General features: G+C 37.5%; 2 protein-coding genes and 1 long non-coding RNA gene across 3 annotated transcripts; 1 reads left to right on the top strand and 2 right to left on the bottom strand.

The window, feature by feature from the left end:
• Positions 1-1,925: 1,925 nt before the first annotated feature.
• LOC138327465 (uncharacterized) lies at positions 1,926-3,946 on the bottom strand. The gene has a single exon (XM_069273570.1). It carries the CDS (start codon positions 3,944-3,946, stop codon positions 2,765-2,767), a length of 1,182 nt encoding a protein of 393 aa, XP_069129671.1. The 3' UTR covers positions 1,926-2,764.
• Positions 3,947-3,986: 40 nt separating this feature from the next.
• Positions 3,987-9,633, bottom strand: LOC138327464 (uncharacterized). Its single transcript, XM_069273569.1, has 4 exons — positions 9,547-9,633; positions 7,581-7,940; positions 7,181-7,273; positions 3,987-6,197 (listed from the first exon to the last, which is right to left on the bottom strand). The coding sequence occupies exons 2-4, from the start codon at positions 7,938-7,940 to the stop codon at positions 3,987-3,989; spliced, it is 2,664 nt and encodes an 887-aa protein (XP_069129670.1). The 5' UTR covers positions 9,547-9,633.
• A 5,691-nt stretch (positions 9,634-15,324) lies between these two features.
• On the top strand, positions 15,325-19,001 carry LOC138327463 (uncharacterized). Its single transcript, XR_011209050.1, has 2 exons — positions 15,325-16,308; positions 17,545-19,001. It is a non-coding gene; the product is annotated as an uncharacterized lncRNA (long non-coding RNA).
• The last annotated feature ends 1,465 nt before the right edge of the window (positions 19,002-20,466 follow it).

The raw sequence follows: 20,466 nt of genomic DNA, 5'->3' as shown, positions 1-20,466 counted from the left end.
TAAGGTGTTCGTATTAATAGTAACGGAGAGCTAAATTTAGGTAGTGGTCACTCCGGCCAGCCAATTAGAGTTAGGTTGGGAGGGGGGATGGAAGTAGGTAAAAATACGTAATCATATTAAGATTCAGCCAATGAACGTGAGAATGAATATGGAAGGAGCGAGGTTTTAGCCAATTAGATCATAGTATGAAAGTGGTATAAAAGGGGGTGCACGTGAAGAAAAGAGAGAGTACATGGAAATTTTGGGACCTACTCCACACATCTCAGGATCAGTTATTTTAATTCGGATTACTTTACTACACTTAGTGTGTTCGTGACTATGGGATGTACTGTACGGATATTTCCTACATGTATCAGTGATGTGATATATACGGATTACTCTATCATTCTTAGTGTGTTTGTGACTATGGGATTTATACTTGGGATGTACTGAGTACTTCGCAATTATGGATATCACCTAACAGTGAACTTAAGTGAAACAGTGTACCAGTGTGTGTGTTCCTAGTGGATTTATTGTGAACTATATTACGTGGATGTTTATGTGAATAAATTATGTGAATTTTAAAGTGACGTTTTCTAGTTTTCCCTGCCGTAGTCACCTTCCATCACGGACTTACGATATACAATAGCGTCTCACGATCGTCATATAGCCTAAGTGCTATCGTATTTTGGAGAAACGCTACAAATGGTGGCAGCGGTGGGATGGAAGTTACCATGATTACGGCAGTGGAAATGTTACTTTGCTGAACTTTTTGGATTTTATATTTGTGACTATTTGTGGTAATGGATATTCCGGAAACACCGAGGAGATCATTTCAGCGAGGGCTCACTTTTCCGCATGTGCGTCGAAATTTCAATTATAATTTCGACCACAGTGAAGTGATGAGTGCTGATTTGCTTTATTATTCACCTCGGACATTCCGCGATTCGGATGAAGAAATATCATCAGTGACCTCTACTCCGAGTGTTGGACTAGAGACTACAGTAAATTGTGATATTTGTGCGTCGAGTTCACGGACAGCGAATCAACGCAAGTCGGAACAACAATATGAGGGATTCATTCTAAGATGGATTATTGTGTTGCTGTATTTGGCAAGTTCTGTGGGTATAATGTACTATAGATACCCAAACCACATTATCACGTGCTTCATAAAAGAGTTTAAAGTGTTTGGAACTCTAGTGTTCTTGTTGTGTATCACGTGTTCTGTGATAGTGAATTCGTCAGAATCCCGTGATGGTAGACATAGTGACAAAAATGTCCCAGGGATTAGTGGACGATAGTGAATTAGTGTCGTCAAACAACATGTTGCTTGGTTAGAGCATGTATATTGTTACCTTAACCCCAGTGTATCACATTCCAGGTATAAGTTCCTGGTATATGTTTTGGGATATAGTCTAGCCGTGTAGCTTTCAGAAACAATACCTAGAATAATGATACACCTAAGGGTGGGGAGGGTGGGAAATTGAATGGTACCAATCTGTACCTATATAATTCCCAGTCGTTTGTTTTATATAATAAACAATCACAGGTCCATACTATTCCACGTTACACTCCACCCAAGCCGTCATAACCAGCTTGATAGAAAAGGATTAGTGACGTCACTTCTCCAGTCACGTGATACACTGAGGTTATTACCTTAACCCCAGTGTATCACATTCCAGGTATAAGTTCCTGGTATATGTTTTGGGATATAGTCTAGCCGTGTAGTCTTCTTCAACACGATTACCAGTAATCGATCACTTCCAAGTGCATCATCCACACCTAAACCTTCCTCCCAACACTAATTATCTTCCCCATTTAAAAGACAGACCCTTAGCTTGCTTGTAATGCATAACTTATGTATGATGTTCACATCAATAAATTTGTTTGAAAATCTGTTCGCAGGTGCTACTTGATGCCATAAAAGATTATAATCAACACCAAAGTAATTGTAATTCATCCTTTTATTCCACAAAAACCACAAGCCATCCTATACAATACATTCACAATTAAACATCGCCATCAAACATCACTGTCTAGCGCAAACTCTACCAAGATCTCATTTATTCTCGTTTACCCGAATACATACATATGTGTACGTGCAATATCCAACATACTTAGTACCATGATCCTATCCAATCATACAATTCAAACCCAATATTTGTACATACACAATATTAGAATGGTCGAATTGTTACAATACATGTTGAACTTTCCAAATAACAATCAATATTTAACATATCAGGATCTTCATCCAATCATAAACGTTTTACTAACACATGTACAATAACATACATACAGTATTTAAGACACCATGATGTCATCTTATCATTACAGATGTACATGTACATACCGGGTTCACAATCATTAAAAATTCAACCTTAACATGTATAGTGTTTAAGGTACAAAGATCTCACCCAATCATCACCGTTAATTTAAATCTAATACCGGCAATTATGCTCAATCTGTCATCAACAACTTGCAATCACCATACAACCACTATCTTATAGGTAACGTGACCTACTTTGGCAACATTTTATATAGCGACACTATGAAAAAATAAAACTATCAATACTAGCTGTGGGAATAAAGCAGAACCAAGCAAGTGAAGTAACATATCAGACTTTGTATTAAAAACTGGGAAATATTATCAACCTCAACAACAGGCAACAGTCATAAACACATTTTAATTCAAAATTATTAATCTACGATTATACTCGCACCTTATACACATTCATTTTCATTTCTATCTCGCAGCAGATTTGCTAAATACCTAGCGAATTATTCAAAATGCCTTCTCCAAGCTCTCAAAATCTGCACTCTTCCGAAAATTATCCTCTATATCCTCTGACTGACTTGTACATTTTGCTAATTTACTGGCAACATATTCAGACTCTCTAAGCACTGGTAGCCGACTATAGTACTGAGCACTATCCTCCCCAAACCACCCTATGTGCCTCATCATCTGTCCCATATTATTTACTGCACCAGACAGTGCCATCGTGACGGCACAACCCGACCTAAAACTGTGAGGGGTTTCTCCATGATATATTCCCAGAGTCGTTAAATAAGTTCTCAGCCTTTCATAAATCACAGAGTATGACACAGCTTGATCAAGAACACGGCCACCATCTGTAACAACTCTAAATAGAAAACCTGGCGAAAGCGCAACTCCTAGCTTTCCTACTCCTTCCACATAATCACGTAAACCTTTAACTGGACACAAAAGGCTTTCTTCACATTTCTTGATAACAAACATATTGGCCTTGCCTTTGGCCCCACGTAGCGTCTTCCCATAAGTATGGTTTAGTACCAGTCCTGTTCCATCATTCAGAGACCTAATATCCTGAGCCACTAAACCTGCCAAATCACCAGCTCTATCACCACCAAAAAACTGTAACTTAAACCAAGCCTGGTCTCTCAAAAACACGAACCTTTCACGCAACGACAAATCTCTCCGTGCTAGTTCCCGCTCTATATACATAGAAATTGCTCTCACCTTAGACAAAAATATTGGGGCTGCCTGTTTAGGCATAACATGGGCCCGGGCTTGTTCTTCCTGAACCATCTTTAAATAATCTCTGACCATAGGGGAAGCTGCTGGATTTCCACTAAGAGTTGACACATCCCATACCCTTCCAGCACCAATATCACAAAAAATATCCACTAAATGTTGTACCATCACACTAACTGAACCAGAAGCCAACCGGACAGGGCAATTACAAGACGGTTTTCCTTTGGTACCCAAGAACTTGCACTGTACCCCATGAACTTTATTCTTCCCCGCCTTATCTTTCCATACTAAAAATCTACAAACATCATTAGGACAGCATTCCGACAGCCCTGGTTTCCGTGGCAAAGAATCCAAAAACAATATCAAAGAATCTCTCACACTTGTTTTCTTCTTCATATAAGGCGAAAAAGCTCTTCTCTTCTCTAACTGCAAGATTCTGTTGTCAATATCCATCAAGTCAACCGCTATAGTATCCTGCAAATAAACATATACCTCATGAAAATGATAACCTGAAGGCAACCAGCTGCCACTTCAAACCTTTACTATCATCTATGAAACCATGCCTAGTAGGAACTTTAATCACCCCTTTCTGAAATTGCTTGCCAACACAGATACTAGACACCACAGCAGTCTGTAGAAGTGGCCACCACACTGGAACAGGACTGATAACCGGAAGGACACAAGTACAGTTATCAACACTTTGCTCCCTAAATAGCGATAACAAAGATGCTATCATACCAAAAGGAGGAAAAACATACTTATTCTCATCGTCCCTCAGATTCTGTGCGTAAACATTCACACCTGCAGACTCAGGTGTGGGGAAAGGCGTATAATGTCTCAAGGATTCACCATCTGGTGACTTCCTGACATTTGAGTCAAGTGCCATCAAGTCTATAGTATGCGGGCCATAAGCCTTCTCAACCAACTCCCAGGACTCATTTCCAAGTGTACACTCGCTGAAATCCAACTTCCTTGACGGCTGATCTGCCGCATTGCAGCACGACGGAATGTACTGCATATGCAAATCTATATTGCGTTCAACTACAAACTCAAAAATCTGTTTTGTAATCCTATTCAGTCGTCCATCTCGACCCCCTTGATTTTCCCATACCGAAAGAACAGCCATATTGTCTGTCAGTAAATCAACTCTCGAATCACTTAGAGACCCAGCAAAAGACTCTAGGGCTTTCAATACAGCACTAGCCTCCTTCAAATGGATAGGACGAGCATCGTCATTGTCAAAGTAATCGCCAACGACACAACTCTCTCCGTCAAGGGACACAACTGCCCCGTACCTAAAAAGAGAAGCATCAGTCGACATGCTCACCTGCTTGTGACTCTCTGGCCTCCATTTAGCACAACCATTCCAATTGTCTAAGAAACGCCAGTAGCAGACTTCCTCTCTTAGGTTTCCATCTATCGACACTTTCCTAGAATTCTTTATGCCAGTGGCTATAGCACTATTAACCTCCCGACAAAAAAGTTTTGAACCAGGAACCACTAAACCCATAGAAATACACTTCCCTGCAAATCTCTGCAGTGTTTTTACATCCACTGCCCCAGAACTCAGGATTAATTCCCTCAGCACCACAAACTTCTCTTTCTTATCCTTGGGGAGTATGTAAGCCTGTCTAACAGAGTCAATGAGATAACCCAGGAAGCGAATACAAGTTGACGGAACCAAAGAACACTTTTCCAATGCCAAAGTGTACCCTAAACGTGTCAGAACCTCAACTAAAACATACGCTACCTTCTCAGCCTCATATAAAACCTGAAGACCTCCAACACCTTTACCAGCCACAGCCATTCTATCATCTATATACTGGGTTGTTACCACAGATATACTCCTCAAGTAAGACGTAACAACCATCCCCGTAGTTTGGTATATGTAAGGAGATGCCTTCCACCCAAATGGGATAACAGTATACACCATCACATATCCCCCAAAGTGTAAGCCAAAGAAAGTCTGTGATTTGACCGATATCCTAACATGATCATAACCTGATTTCTCGTCACATGTAACCATATAAGCACCCTGCTCAACCAAACGATGAACATCTCTCAAAGTCTCTAACTTAAAAGGAGAATCCTTTGTCCAGAGGTTTATATACCGACAGTCATGACATAACCTTGGTTTAGAAGGCTCAATTGTCAAAGGCATAACCACTCTTGGTAACTCACATTCACCAATTTTACCCAACACTCGGATAGCCCCTGATGCTATCTTCTCCGACAATGTCCTGCAAATAAAGTCAATATGATCCTTACAAATTGGCGCATTAGGAAAAAACTGCCTTGGTGGTAAAGCAGAGTCATAGGGTCTTCCTCGAAAATTACCCCTGAAATGGCGGAAAAAACTAACCACATCTACCCCTTCTGCTATCCACGACCTCACAGAATCAACCATATCATTTCCTGAAGACTTGCTAAATATTGTCTCCCAGTTCTCTATATTATCATGTAGCTGGCCAGCAACAAAATTATCTGGATCTCGTAAAGGAAGTCCATCTATATCGAACTCCATACCACGATTAACAACATCTTCAGCAGATGAATGTAAAGTTGAAGGCGAGAGGCTCCTACCCTTCAATGTAACCCATGTTGGACCATCACGAACATTGACCGCATATGGATTAAAATCCCCAAATTGCTCCCATTCAGGGACATGTGTTAATGAAACATGATCTCTCCCATTGCCAAGTCCCTGTAACAGATAAATGAACCCTCCATAACTACCAAACTCGTCTTACAAATAATCCAACATGAGATACAAAGAAGAGTAGAATTCCCTCACCCACAACCCACGTGAACAATGTCCACAAGGGGCTTCAGTGTCCCCGGGCTCTAGGTTTAAGAATTCTACATATTATTATCATACAAAACAAGTACAATAAATCTATACAGTCGGCAACCTACAAGTACCAACCATCACTGGTTATCCATGCACAATCAGAAAAATTTGAATATTAAAAACTTTATCAAACAACCAACATATATACACGCAAAAATATTCAGTATGACACCCTCAGATGTCACAAATGTCTGATATCCTTTTAACCATATCTATTTTGCTTTTGCAGCCTTCATCCTTGGGCAATCCTTCACAAGGTGATCTACAGACTCACAAAACCAACAGGTGCCCCTTTGTCTCCTTTGGTATCCCCTACCAAAAGGTTTATATGCTCCCCTCGACCTAAAATTAAACTGGCCCATATGGGGTTGCATCATACTCTGGTATGCACCCTGAAATTGTGGCACCATTGCTTGACCTTGAAAAGGGGGGTAACCCAAATTCATAGCACCTAGAGGAAACATAGATGGATATAAATTGCTCAGTGGAGACATAACAGAGTTTTTTGAGCTCTCTAATCCAGCTCCCACATTACTATCACTCTTACTCATCTTAGTCTCCCCATCCTCACTTTTCCTTTCTCTCAAACATTTACCAATTGCTTTTGCAACAACATCAGTAGACTGCCCTCCTAAAACAGTCAAACACAAGGAGGCAATATCTAGCTTCCCCTGATACCGACTAGCCTGCCTTGCAAGCTCTTCATAAATGTCTGTCTCTTCATGATTATACTTCCTTGCCACCTTAACTAATCTATCCAAATTCCACAGAATCAACTGTTCGCTTGGATCCTGCTGAGTCGCACTCGACCTTAATAACTCCCGCATCTCCTTTACCTTGTCCTTTGGGTCCTTTGGGATTCTCTCCAGCTTCGTGCCCTCACTCTGGGTACTTTCAACACGCCTCCTTTTTACGTGATCTGTAGGCTCCTTTATGAACAAAACACCATAAATGAAATATCCAACATGTGCACACAAACAATACTTAATATCCAACATGAAACGTTATGAAGTATAACATGCCTACAATGTATGTTATCAGTCCCACTCACATATATACCTATATTCCACAATCTACAACATCAAGCATGTCAGATACCGACTACTACTTATAACACTAATCCGACCGGATTAGTAACACAAAATATCAGCTTAATAATATCAAAGAAGATTTTTTTTTTTTTTTTTTTTTTTTTTTTATCTCGCAGTAATTAACAGATATTTTTACACCATTCACCTGTCCATCTCTAGTCGATGTCGACGTTCCAGCCTCCTCATGCACCAAATCCTGGCCAAGTGGTTGTCCCCTCTCATTCGCCAAAATAATCAGGAAATGCAAAAGGAGCCTTCCAGAAGGCAAATCCGTCTCTCCTTTCCCCGCTAATGAAAGTAACTCCCCCAGCTGTTCGCCTGTTAAATCAGCTACTTGTTTAGCTACCTCCTTGAAAGGCAGATCTTCTGTTTGTCGCCCCACAGACACCCTTGCCAGGCCCTTTAGGGATGTTACAGCCTCCTCATCCTGCAACTTTCTGATTGCTGGCAATAAACTCAAACCTTTCAAGCTGTGCCTTTTCTTCAGTGTAGTTGGCATCACCATCTGAGTGTATAAAAACAATAATCTTTAATTAGATAAACAGCCCTGCTAACTATAGTATACAGCACCTATGCGTGACGACCTGATTTCGTACCATATGATATTCTGTATTTTCACAATTATAAACTATATAAATGTATAAAATAAACAGCTTTTAAAATGTCTTTATAATAACACAAACTTTCCAATAATGATAAATCACATCCTTCACTAGAAATAATGTATTCTCCTTAACAGAAGCATTATAATCAACACAAGCTGATTTGACAGCCATCAACACCTAATTCGAAGGAGTGTATTCTTTAAATGTGGTATCTGATATGATGTATATATTGAATTGATGTTGACCGACAGAATGTTCATCAAGAAAATGCGGGTTATTATAAATATACTTAAATTCATGTGTAAGGCAGTCACTTTTCAATCACAACATTAGGACACCACCATTTAAATTTTTTTTTTTTTTTTTTTTTTTTTTTTTTTTTTTTTTTAATCCAATTGCAGGCAGCCCTGCTACATCACACGGTCACCCCTAGCATAACAATTATTAACTGACCCCCATGCATGCAAAATAAATACATCACAATGAACTGCCCTATTGAAGCATTATGAAAATACTATTCACATCAAACACACTAATTTAACTTGCACAACAACATAATACATATACATGTGTGATAGACAGAAGCCATTAGAGCTTACAACGGTGTTAATTTACATAATTACATAGACAAGACATTATAACTCCATGAAATCGAAAAGAATATGCACAAGGCGCCTACCGCTTCAAACAAGTTTCTCAAATCTAAATCCACGAAATACCTGAACCTAAACAGCTACAAGCCGAGTTGCGTGAAATGATAGCCTACTTCATGCATACATAGGACCCACTGCAACTTCCTGTCACTGACGTAAATTAGAGTCATCTCCCTTTAACTAGATATATCGCATGCATGTACAACCGTTTTATCTGTGTGGAATCCTGACCAACATAAACTCAACCCTAATACAAACGAAAACATGACTAAAGGCCTACTAAGCTTGTTTACATTCTGTTCCCACAAAACCGGAAATCACGTTACAAATCTCGGACAATCTCGCACCAGCCAAAAACTGGCGATAATATTACAATACCAGTTTAGCTCAGCTGAAACTTTGGTGTTGCGATACAGACAAAACATCAACAATCCGTACTACACCATCACAGAATATGAAGGAGAGGGGGTGCTGGGATTCATAATTATCCATAAAGGGGTTCATAATTATGAGCAACAAAAACCACACTCGTTAAATAATAATTTATTTACAATAACCAATCATATCATGTACCAATAAACTACGCTGCAGTCGATAATCGCGCTAATATATCCAAACTCTAAACGGAGTAAACGCCCTCATATGATTTCAAAAATACGCACCCGGCAACAAAATGGCGGCATGGCCTCCTGCCATCCACACGATTGGCTCATCCAATCCATCATCATCCGACATAACACATCCCCCTGGGATACAAAACCGGCCCTCTTGACCGAAATTACCCTCATGGTAATAAAACTCTTAATATTTGTGCCCTCTTGGCATGCCCTCTTGGCATAAAACATATATTTACCTTCCAACAATGGAACGGCAGCCAGCCAGGTCATCAGCTTGATAGAAAAGGATTAGTGACGTCACTTCTCCAGTCACGTGATACACTGAGGCTAGTGAAATTATCTCTTCCGCGGGAAACTGCAAACAGGAAGAAGAGTACGACTTACTCGAAACCAGAGTAATGCGTAATGTAATAATGTGTGATTTAGCTACGGAAGTGCGTAATATGGTGGACTGGAAAGTTGACACCGGAGACGTATTTTTATATCCGAAGATCTCTATAGCGGTGCTATGAGGATCGTCCTGTATTGGAGCCTGACCTTTCCTTGTGTGAGACAGTCGATGTAAACACGTTGTTTGTGATTGATTTTATCAAAATTTATCATTCGGGAACTATCGTTATTAAGACAGTCTATCAAGCCAATGGATCACGTGCTGTTTAAGGAAGCACTATGGAGAGAATACCTCGACAAGCGTGAAGTATTGGACGAGGGATTATAGCCATGCAATAAACCACAATGATTGATAGAGGGAATCGGAGAGTATATTGTATTTTAATTGGGACAGTTGCCGGACAGTGTTGTCGACTTAAAAACGTCGTTGTGAGGAAACCCCATTTTGTGTATATTATTCGTAAAGACGTCAACTTGATGTGTGATATTAAAGTTGTGTTGTGTTTATCTGTGGATCTACAAATGGATTATCATCAAATGCCTTTCAGTGAAGACGATAGATGGAAGATCGCCTTCGTTATTCCACTAGGTGGATTGTACCAATGTTATAGTGATGGTGTTTGGTTTGGTCAACGCCTGGATCACTTTCTCCAGAATTATTGAGAAAACGCTGAGTGGATTACAGTGGAACATTGCAGTGTTTTATCTGGACTGTGTTATTGTGTACGGGAAGAATTTCAGTCAGAAGATGGACAACTTGTATTGATGGCAGTCATGCATGAAGATACCTGACGGTGCCGATTTGAAGTTGAAGGCCTATAAAAAGGTGTCACTTGTTCTGCAGACAAGTGACGTTCCTGTGACATGTGGTGTCCAGGATGGCGTCCGGACTGATTCTTCAAGAACAGAGGCAACGCTGAAGATGTAATCATCAGAAACCGATCCAGAACCATATGTCAGGAAGTTGGTGAAAACTTCGCGTTAATAGCGAAGTGTCTACATAGTCATACCAAGCAATGTAAAGTTTGGTGGTAGACAACAGAAACTTTTGGTGACGTGAAGAAATGGTTAACTTCAACTTTTGGAAATCCAGACGTCCACACGGGGGATTTATGCTGAACACCGAGGCAAGAAATTACATGCTGTATGAGCTGTGATGTCCCAAGAGTGACCTGGAACCTGTTACAACCAGTACCCAGGAGACACATGAACATGGGCTGATTCCAAAGATAATGTTGTGGTGGTGATCCATCCAGAGCGCTAACCTTAGAAACCCCATTTTTGTTGAAATAAAATGGACGAACCGGAAGAAGTACCTGTACGTTGTGTGTGTACACGTACTTGTACCATGCCTGTCGCAGTACCGGAACAAGGCTGGGCTACGATGAACATTTTGAAATTACCTGTTTTGCTGATGATGACCTAATGTGTGGTGGCCGTTCCAGATGACTCTGAAGAACTTTGAAATGAACATTTTTGAAATAATAATGTGACTTTCGCGCAAAATTACGTGTGACACTTATACATAAAGCATATAAGTGAAGAACAATTCTGTGGATTATTATGTGAGATATTCATTTTACGTGGATATATATAAGTGACACTAAGATATCCAAGTGATGAACAATTCTGTGGATTATTAAACATGTGACATTCCTTTAACGTGGATGATACTTACGTGACACTTATTTTAAAAGTGATTCTACGTGGATTTATAATTTGTGTAGTGAACAATATATGTCAACACTTATTTTAAGTGTACAATGTGACATATGGATTACCTGTGAGCAGAGACTTGAAGTGTGCCCGGATTATCGATACGATAACCGGAAAAAGTTACTATCGTGAACGATTGACTTTTAACTTTTATGTGAACTTTATGTGTTCATTCCCATGAGTGGATTACTTCATTCCAAATGTGACATTTTCTTTTCTTGGATTTATTATGTTGATTTTCTATTTCACGTTGACCATTATTGTTGAAATAATAATGTGAATGAGAGTTGATTGTATGACATGTTTCGTCCATCATAAATATACATAGTTCAGTGACTGTGAACGTGGATATATTCGCGCATGTTTCATTGCGCGGAAAACGTGTTAAATTGGCGCGAAGCTGGTATTTTCTCAACGAATACGCGTGGACGTCTATAAAGTATCACGGAATGTACACCGGATATTGCGCGGTAAATGTTTTTGGTCAATGCGCCTCTTGACGTATGCATAGTATAACGGCATTCATGTACACCGGATATAGCGCGCGATATATATCCTTTGTGTAGTTGGCGTGGAATTACTCTTCGCGTAAATTTCCATGTTTGCAGTACCTGATTTCATAATTTTATACCATTGTTTAACTGTAATACAGTTTTAGATGTAGTGTACCTTAACTTTTGTCGGAGACAAAGCTTGAAAAGTTGGGGGTAGTGTAGCGTGGAAATTTATGTCACGCTTAGTTTTTATTAGTTATAAAGTTAAAGTTTATTTGTATTGTAAAATAACAGTTTTATACTATTTAGTTGATAGTTTTAGTTTATATATATGCAGTATGTATAGTGTATATATACATACATAGGACAGTTAGGGACCAGGTGACCACGTGCATGTGCCCATCTGGGGTCGTTACGTATACGTAGGGAGCTAGGGCACCGCATTCCGTTTTCCATATAAGGAGTTGTTTACGACTAGGGCTGTGTATTAGGGTCCAGTTTGATGGACAGGTTGCGTAAGGTGTTCGTATTAATAGTAACAGAGAGCTAAATTTAGGTAGTGGTCACTCCGGCCAGCCAATTAGAGTTAGGTTGGGAGGGGGGATGGAAGTAGGTAAAAATACGTAATCATATTAAGATTCAGCCAATGAACGTGAGAATGAATATGGAAGGAGCGAGGTTTTAGCCAATTAGATCATAGTATGAAAGTGGTATAAAAGGGGGTGCACGTGAAGAAAAGAGAGAGTACATGGAAATTTTGGGACTTACTCCACGCATCTCGGGATCAGTTATTTTCATTCGGATTACTTTACTACACTTAGTGTGTTTGTGACTATGGGATGTACTGTACGGATATTTCCTACATGTATCAGTGATGTGATATATACGGATTACTCTATCATTCTTAGTGTGTTTGTGACTATGGGATTTATACTTGGGATGTACTGAGTACTTCGCAATTATGGATATCACCTAACAGTGAACTTAAGTGAAACAGTGTACCAGTGTGTGTGTTCCTAGTGGATTTATTGTGAACTATATTACGTGGATGTTTATGTGAATAAATTATGTGAATTTTAAAGTGACGTTTTCTAGTTTTCCCTGCCGTAGTCACCTTCCATCACGGACTTACGATATACAATAGCGTCTCACGATCGTCATATACTATAGCCTAAGTGCTATCATATTTTGGAGAAACGCTACACAAATGTAATCATTGAAATTAAAGTGAATAATCGGGCAAAGGAAACCAGTCTAAATGCGTTCTTTGGCCTTCCAAAAGTCATTGTCAGGGGCGGATTTAGGTTTTGAGGTTAGAGGGGGCGTGGGACAAAGCAAATCAGGCGAGGGGTCTGGGGGCCGCCTAGGCCCCCAGAAGCTCTCGAATAAATGGTGCAAAATCCTGCATTCTGAGGATTTCATGAACACATTTTCCAGAAAATAATTGAAGCCATTTATGGATGTTTATTTATGGTTTTCGTGTCAAGTGTCATATTTTTTATTTGAAGTTTTGATTTATTTTTTTTTTACTTACAGAATTGCAATATCAAAATCTTAATATTTATATGGACTTAAGCGAAGAAGGGCGGGGGTCTGGGTGGGGGCCGCCTAGGCCCCCAGAAGCCCTCAAACAAATGTACACTTTTTCCAAAAAATAATTGAAGCCATGTAAAAATGTTCGTTTATTATTTTTGACGTCTAATGTCATATTTTGAATATAAAGTTACAGAATTGCACTGCCTAAAATCTGAATATCTATTCATAGAGGCACGAAGCAAAGAAAGGGATGGGGGTCTGGGGGCCGCCTAGAACGAATATACGTACCCGGCCTACTATGCCTTTAGGCCGGGTACGAATTGGTCCCTATATGTATCGTAGTGGAGCACTGCCTCCGAAAATCACTCGGGCACAGTTTTTCATACTTTTTTGAAGGTTTTGAAGTAATAGGGAACAATTGTAGCTCTAAAGAAGACACCATTTTCAGTCTAAAAGTCTTTTGAGCTACAATATTGCAGCTAGGGGTCGCCTATTGAAGGTTTTTATAGGACTAATGAAAGTGTATGTGAACTTTTTTAACGATATAAGCTTTTATTTCTATACATTATCTGTCAGATTAGATAATTCATTTTCCCTAACTTACACAATCTTTATAAGATCTTTATAATTGGTCTTGTCTATGGCCATACGGTGCCAGGAACTATTGCTATCATCCTGTTTTCTAATAGGGAGCCTTTTGTCATGTGCCATTAATTTTTTAACATCGTTTGCCTATCTTATAACATTATCGTTATAAAAAAAATATGTTTTTATTGAAACAAAAAAGGAAGGCATCTGGCCATGGAGTACACCCAGACCCTAGAGGCTCTCATTTTCTGTCGCATTCCACTTTTTTCTTTACACACATTTTCTTAGGACAAATAAAAGGCTTCTAGAAGCATTCGGCGTCAGTAGTGATCTTGTAACTGGCGTTTTGAAAGTACGCACACATTTGTGAATTGATAGTCGGATTTAATACAGGACTTTAATGCTTATTCAAAAATGTGTAATATATCATTTACAACCTGGAAAACGAAGGGCATGACATATAGTCAACCAGCGAAGACTCATGGCCAGCTACAATTCCTTCCACCCACCCCTCCCCCTTTTCTTTTATTGCTAAGGATATCGAGATATAACCTGTCAATATTGAATATTAATGACAATAAATTATCTAATATATTGGGATTTTATCGGGTTTTTTTTTTTTTTGGAAAAAGTAAATACTTGAAGGGATTTACATTGTACCTTTTAAGCGATGGAGATAAAACCTAAACTTACACGAAAAAAAATATATAATTATTCCATTGTGCCTGGATACAAGTATGTTCATGCATGTATGTACCACAAAGTCGAATACATTTAGATTTTAAAATGATAACATCAAACGGTAATGGTAGGAAATGGAGCTTTCTGTCTAATTCTCACTCTTTATCTAATTCCTTAATTTTTTCCCTTTCTCCCTCTTTTTTTTCTTTCTTCCTTCTTTTCCTTCCATCCCCTCTTTCTTTTTCCCTTCTTTTTCCTTTTTCTTTTTCTCTCTCTCCTATTTTAGGGGGGGCGTACGCCGGGTCCGCCCCCCCTTGAATCCGCGCCTGATTGTATACCATAATGATGGTCAAGTTCTGTTTACGGTGTCCAGTTTTGACCATTGAAATTTTGGGGAAGCCCCGTGTAAATTTAGCACAGTTCTAAATATAAATTCGCCAAACTCTTTGAAAACGAGGCTGCGTGGAAATGTCAACATGGACATGTGTTTCTCAGTCGTGTCGGTTTCGTTTCGTGTGATAAACCACTAATGCGGTATGCAAATTGTTGTTTTGAGATGATACACTTGATGCAAATGAAGTATTCTTACATTAATGACAATGCTTTGTAATCATTTTTACTGAAAAAGCTTGCTTTTCCAGTATTGCTACGGCCCGGATGACCCACTAATTTAAATGCGATTGACCTCTCATTTGCATGCGATTTTTTTCTATTTTCCTCTTTCTAGAACAAATATTCTGCCATAGTGCAGTTAAACAACTTCTATGGTATTTCATTAAATAGAATAGTTTCAAACATGTCTACAAAAACTATAGCATGAACGTCTATAATTGAAAAATAGTAAGGATAATTTGCATCAGTGGTAGCGATCGGTGGCCTAATTCTCGCCAGCATTTGCATATATTTATGTAAACATCCGGTTTGGGTAACACTAAATAAAGGAATTGTCAGGATTTTGGTATGTAAGTATCTAATTGTAGTTTGATGTGTACATTCATAATCTATTATATAATGACAATTTTTTAATTCATCCCGACGTAAGAAAGATACAAAAAGTTGTTTGTTTTTACATGTATTATATTGATAGTCATTTTGGAGAACAGGTACGTTCGTATAGTGATCATGTCATTACGATGGCCCACTGAATTTAACCAAGTCTCACTCAAACAGACGCTTGTTAACTACGTACGCGTCAAGCGTCTGGGTGATCTATGCAGAAGCTAACAAACACGATAAATTCTGAGTTACGTTGGTTCCTTATCATTTCGCACGGATTGTCAACTGACGCATCCTTTCATTAACGAGGGAATATTTAATACACGGATACAGATACAATGAAATATCGTGACACTCAGCAATAGTGTAAATGGCCGAATGTAAGCAAAGACGTCATCACGCAAAGCGGACCTGTGATGTAAACTTGCAAGTCAAGAAATATTTTCCATTTAATTATCGAGCGTAATAAGTGCATTCTCATATCTGAAAAACACCGAAGAATATTTGAACACTGCATGTTGCAATGCATGTTGCAAGCCACTTTGCTAGTAAACTACGGAATTCTTTTCGTATTTGGAGACAGAAGCAGTGAAAATCGTAAGTTTCATTTCGTTTTGCTTCTTTGCCTATCATGCCTTATAATGGGTCGGTATATTATTATATGAACTATTTGACAGACATCGGCACATGAAGTGAACTTACAACATCATGAGTATGTGTGAATTCCTGCTAACATCCATATAATCGACGTTTTACTTTATTACTACGCAACAAAATTGAATATCACTTTAAATTTGAAGTAGTTTGTTGTTACAGTATATAATTAGCAGTTGACCAGATTCGTTTTTGGTATTATTTTCTAATGCGATGACATCAAATTTAATATTAATGCATAGAGTCAATTTACCAGATTGTCAATATGTCTATAAACATCACAAAGCATGTGTTTATTTGTAGGCAAAACAATGCATGATATAGATCCATACACAATACGTACATATGTGTGTAATACACATGTGAATACAGAATTTATTTAGATAAATAGAAGAATAGTAATGCTAGATTTATTTAAGACAATTAATATCTGGGATTTCGAAATTGGCGGTATGAACTTAAAACATCGATTAAACAGTCACTACATATATAACTTCATGGATTCAGAGAATTTATAATAACACTTACCAAAATAAACAATAACCTGTGCACTGTAATATATCATACATGGTAAATTTACACTTGCTCAATATTACAGTATTTGGTTTAAAGTAAGTTTTGCTAGCAGAAAAAAACATTGTATTTTATCAATGTGTATCAGGTATAGGAGACAAATTAATTATGATGCTAATATATTAAAGATGCTTCACCGCTGACAAATGGTATTTTTTCACTATCAAAAACGGCAGCAGACAATTTAGTAGTTTTCTTCAGTTACAAAAGTTACTTACTTTACACCATTACCGCCGTTGAAACGTTTGAGCTCCAATTTCACTTAAAGTTAAAAATATAAATAAAATAATTAATTGCATCCCGAAAAAATTCTGTAGCACTATATCCTATATGGAATGAAGGACTGATTGCGCTTGACCCAAAGGCAAAATTAATTATTTTATATTATTTTTTGTGTTAATTAGACTTATGCATACACGATTAAACACTAATTATTGTTCAAATGATGAATATCATTTATACTCTGTCGGCGGTGGAGCATCTTTAACTCAAAGTACTTGTGTACACGAGTCCAATTTCTTCCTTTTGTCATTGTAAGATGATTTCTGTAACTTTTTTATTACAAATTAAGAATATTGATATATATGTTAAATTTTATAATTACAGGACTCATTGGCTAGTCATCTGAAGCAGAATCATAATTGTTGAAGACTGGAGATTATCAGGATTACTTTGGAAGCAGTGAAATGATTCTAAGGATGACTACCAGGCATATATTAAACTAGCTGCGACAACATACATGTAGCTCTGGACAACAAGCATATGGATTGGCGCTTCTCATTCGCATTGTTTCGTAATGCCAATTAAAACACAAAAATACAAAAAAGTAAATCCAGTATATTTGCAACTTTTGCAAAGAGTTGTCACCATTTGACATACTGCCGATTGTTATCAATCTGTGGAGAGATAGAAGGTGTTTAAACTTTTAACTTCACAGACTGACTCACGTGTTAGTCTTTCTGTTTTGTTGTAAAATTCATACAAACAAAAAGAGTTTTCTTGGCTTGAATGAAACACACTATATATGTTCTGACAGACGGTCATTATCAGAACTACAATTCTGTCCCATTGACTGTAATGTTGCAAAACATCAAGTGATGACAATTAGCGAGTGTCGAGTAACTTTGCATTTAGATATATATAGAAATATCCTACATTTATAATATAAACTGATAATTTATTTACCCATCATCACGCCTGAATTATCATTACTACAATGTATATTTCAATGATTCACATCTGTGACACGGCCATATAAGTACATTGTATATGGAATGACATTCATTTATTTGCTACAACAGAAACATATTAAACAGTTTTACTTGTTGACTTTGTGCAGTGTGTTCACCAAAATGACACAAATTTTAACGCTTCTGGTGACATAGCCCATTGGTTGTTCCCATTAGTTGATGCCTCTATCAAATGTTTTTACAACTGTTTCTGATCTTGTTACCAATACATGTATAAACAGTTGTAAGTAATGTGACATTAACAACAAGTTGCCAATAATGTGTGATTACATGTACGTTAATTTCATATTCATAACATAATTAAATGGGGAAAAAAACCTTTAAAACATAACAAAAAAAGTATTTATTTTAGTACATAAACATAAAAACCGATCATTGATTTACAAGGTCAAGGGGAGTAACTTGTACATGACAATTTCAAAATTGACTAGGGTACACGAAATTCGGCAGTCCGGAAAAAATTGTAATCTGGGCGGTTTAGGCTGGGAACAAAGGTGTCCAGATTATCGAGGGTCCAATGTACATGTCAATGTATACAAATAACACACTGATTTTGAGAATGGTTGTTTTAATATGCTGTTAAGAATTCTCAGTGTCCATTTTATGCATTATATAGAGACAGTATCATACTGAATCTAACTTTGATATGACTTTTCTTCAATATTGCAGCAAAGTATCAAGAACTGCTCTTTACTTACTAATATGCCTGAATACATTGTGTGTATCACAGAAGAGAACTAGAAAAAATAATGTATTGTGATGTTATTTCATGTTTGTATTAAAGTATTTTTGAATAAACATAATTCAAAACAATTCAGTTTTGATTTTGATGCAGTAACCAATTATTTAAATGAACATTTGAACCTTAGTTTTTGTCATTTCATTTCTTCTCTTGAAAATTATCTAATTAATTGCCTTTTGCCCTTTCCTCCTGTAACAGATCTGTACCACATAGTTCATCGGAAAAAAAATACTTGTATATTATATGCATTGCACATAGTTCCTTATAAATGAGGTCTGTAAACAACATTTGCAGCATAAGCCATGAACTTTGTAAAAATGCCATCAAGGGATATCCATGTGTCAGATTATACTTTCTTCTTAATGGAGTCTTAATGTTTCCCTTGTTGTCATTTTACTGCAGATTGTTATTAGCTGTAGGTCTGTCACATGACACTGACTGTAAATATTTGTTGAATTCAAGATAGGTTCAAAGTTCAAATCTAAAGGAAATTTTCTAGCATTTTCTTAAAATCTTCTCATAATTTTTAAATTCATCTTTCGATATGAGGAGGAATGGTTGTCTGCAATCTCAACAATTTATCCAAAATTAATTAAATGAATACTTGGAAGATAAATAACCCAACTTGATAATGACATGGGACTTGCAAGAAAATACACACCCTAAAATGTTACTAATGACATATTTGCCTTCTTTGAACTAAAATTTTGTTACATCAATGCTTTTTCAGTTCAGTACTTACAGTACTTTGATTCGATAAAAGCATATTGTACAAGGAAATCGACACAAATATTCGGCCGATGCAGAGATGGGGCCCCGGCAAGGGGCAATTATTGCAGCATCGCATTCGTCGTATTTTACATCAACCGAATCATGAAGGTTAAATACAAATAATCGTAACATAATTTCCCATTTAAAACCACACGAAAACGTTCCATAGAACGTCCATGCATGTACCTGTCAAAGATGTGAAAATAAATTAGCTCATACATAGATATTTTACAAGTACAATATATGTGTTCAATTATTAGTTTTTTGCAGAGATTTAATTAAATTATCTATGTCTCTGGTTGGTTTTTTTTGGAAACAATATTTGAGTTCTGGAGAGAGATGACATGAATGTCCAGCTGGAAGGAAAGAAACTTTTATGATGTAATGTATATATGTAAACGTACATTCCATGTAGCTGCTATAGAATTACAACTAGGAAATTCTCTCAAACATTGATAATATTTAATTCTTCACATTCATGTAGGCCTATGCTGTGAGAATTAACACATCATATATATTTCCAGAAAACATATAGGCCTACATGTATGTTACTTTCCTTTTCTGTTGTTTCCTGTTCTTTTTTGTGCTCTGGAGAAAAAGATGATTGAGTTGAAGAAAAGTAATTAATTAAGAGAAATGTGTACCACAGTACTTTGTCTGTAGCCGAGGGGTTCTATACTGTTTTAATAGTCCAGTAATTAATAATTAAATTGAAAATTTCAAAATTAAGATGAAATTGTAAATTCCATTTTTGAATGAAGTGGT

The sequence above is a fragment of the Argopecten irradians genome, chromosome 7 (genome assembly GCF_041381155.1).
Source record: "Argopecten irradians isolate NY chromosome 7, Ai_NY, whole genome shotgun sequence".
Taxonomy (NCBI): Eukaryota; Metazoa; Mollusca; class Bivalvia; order Pectinida; family Pectinidae; genus Argopecten; species Argopecten irradians.
The sequence above is the reverse complement of the archived record's forward strand: the minus strand, read 5'-3'. Positions and strand labels throughout refer to the sequence as shown.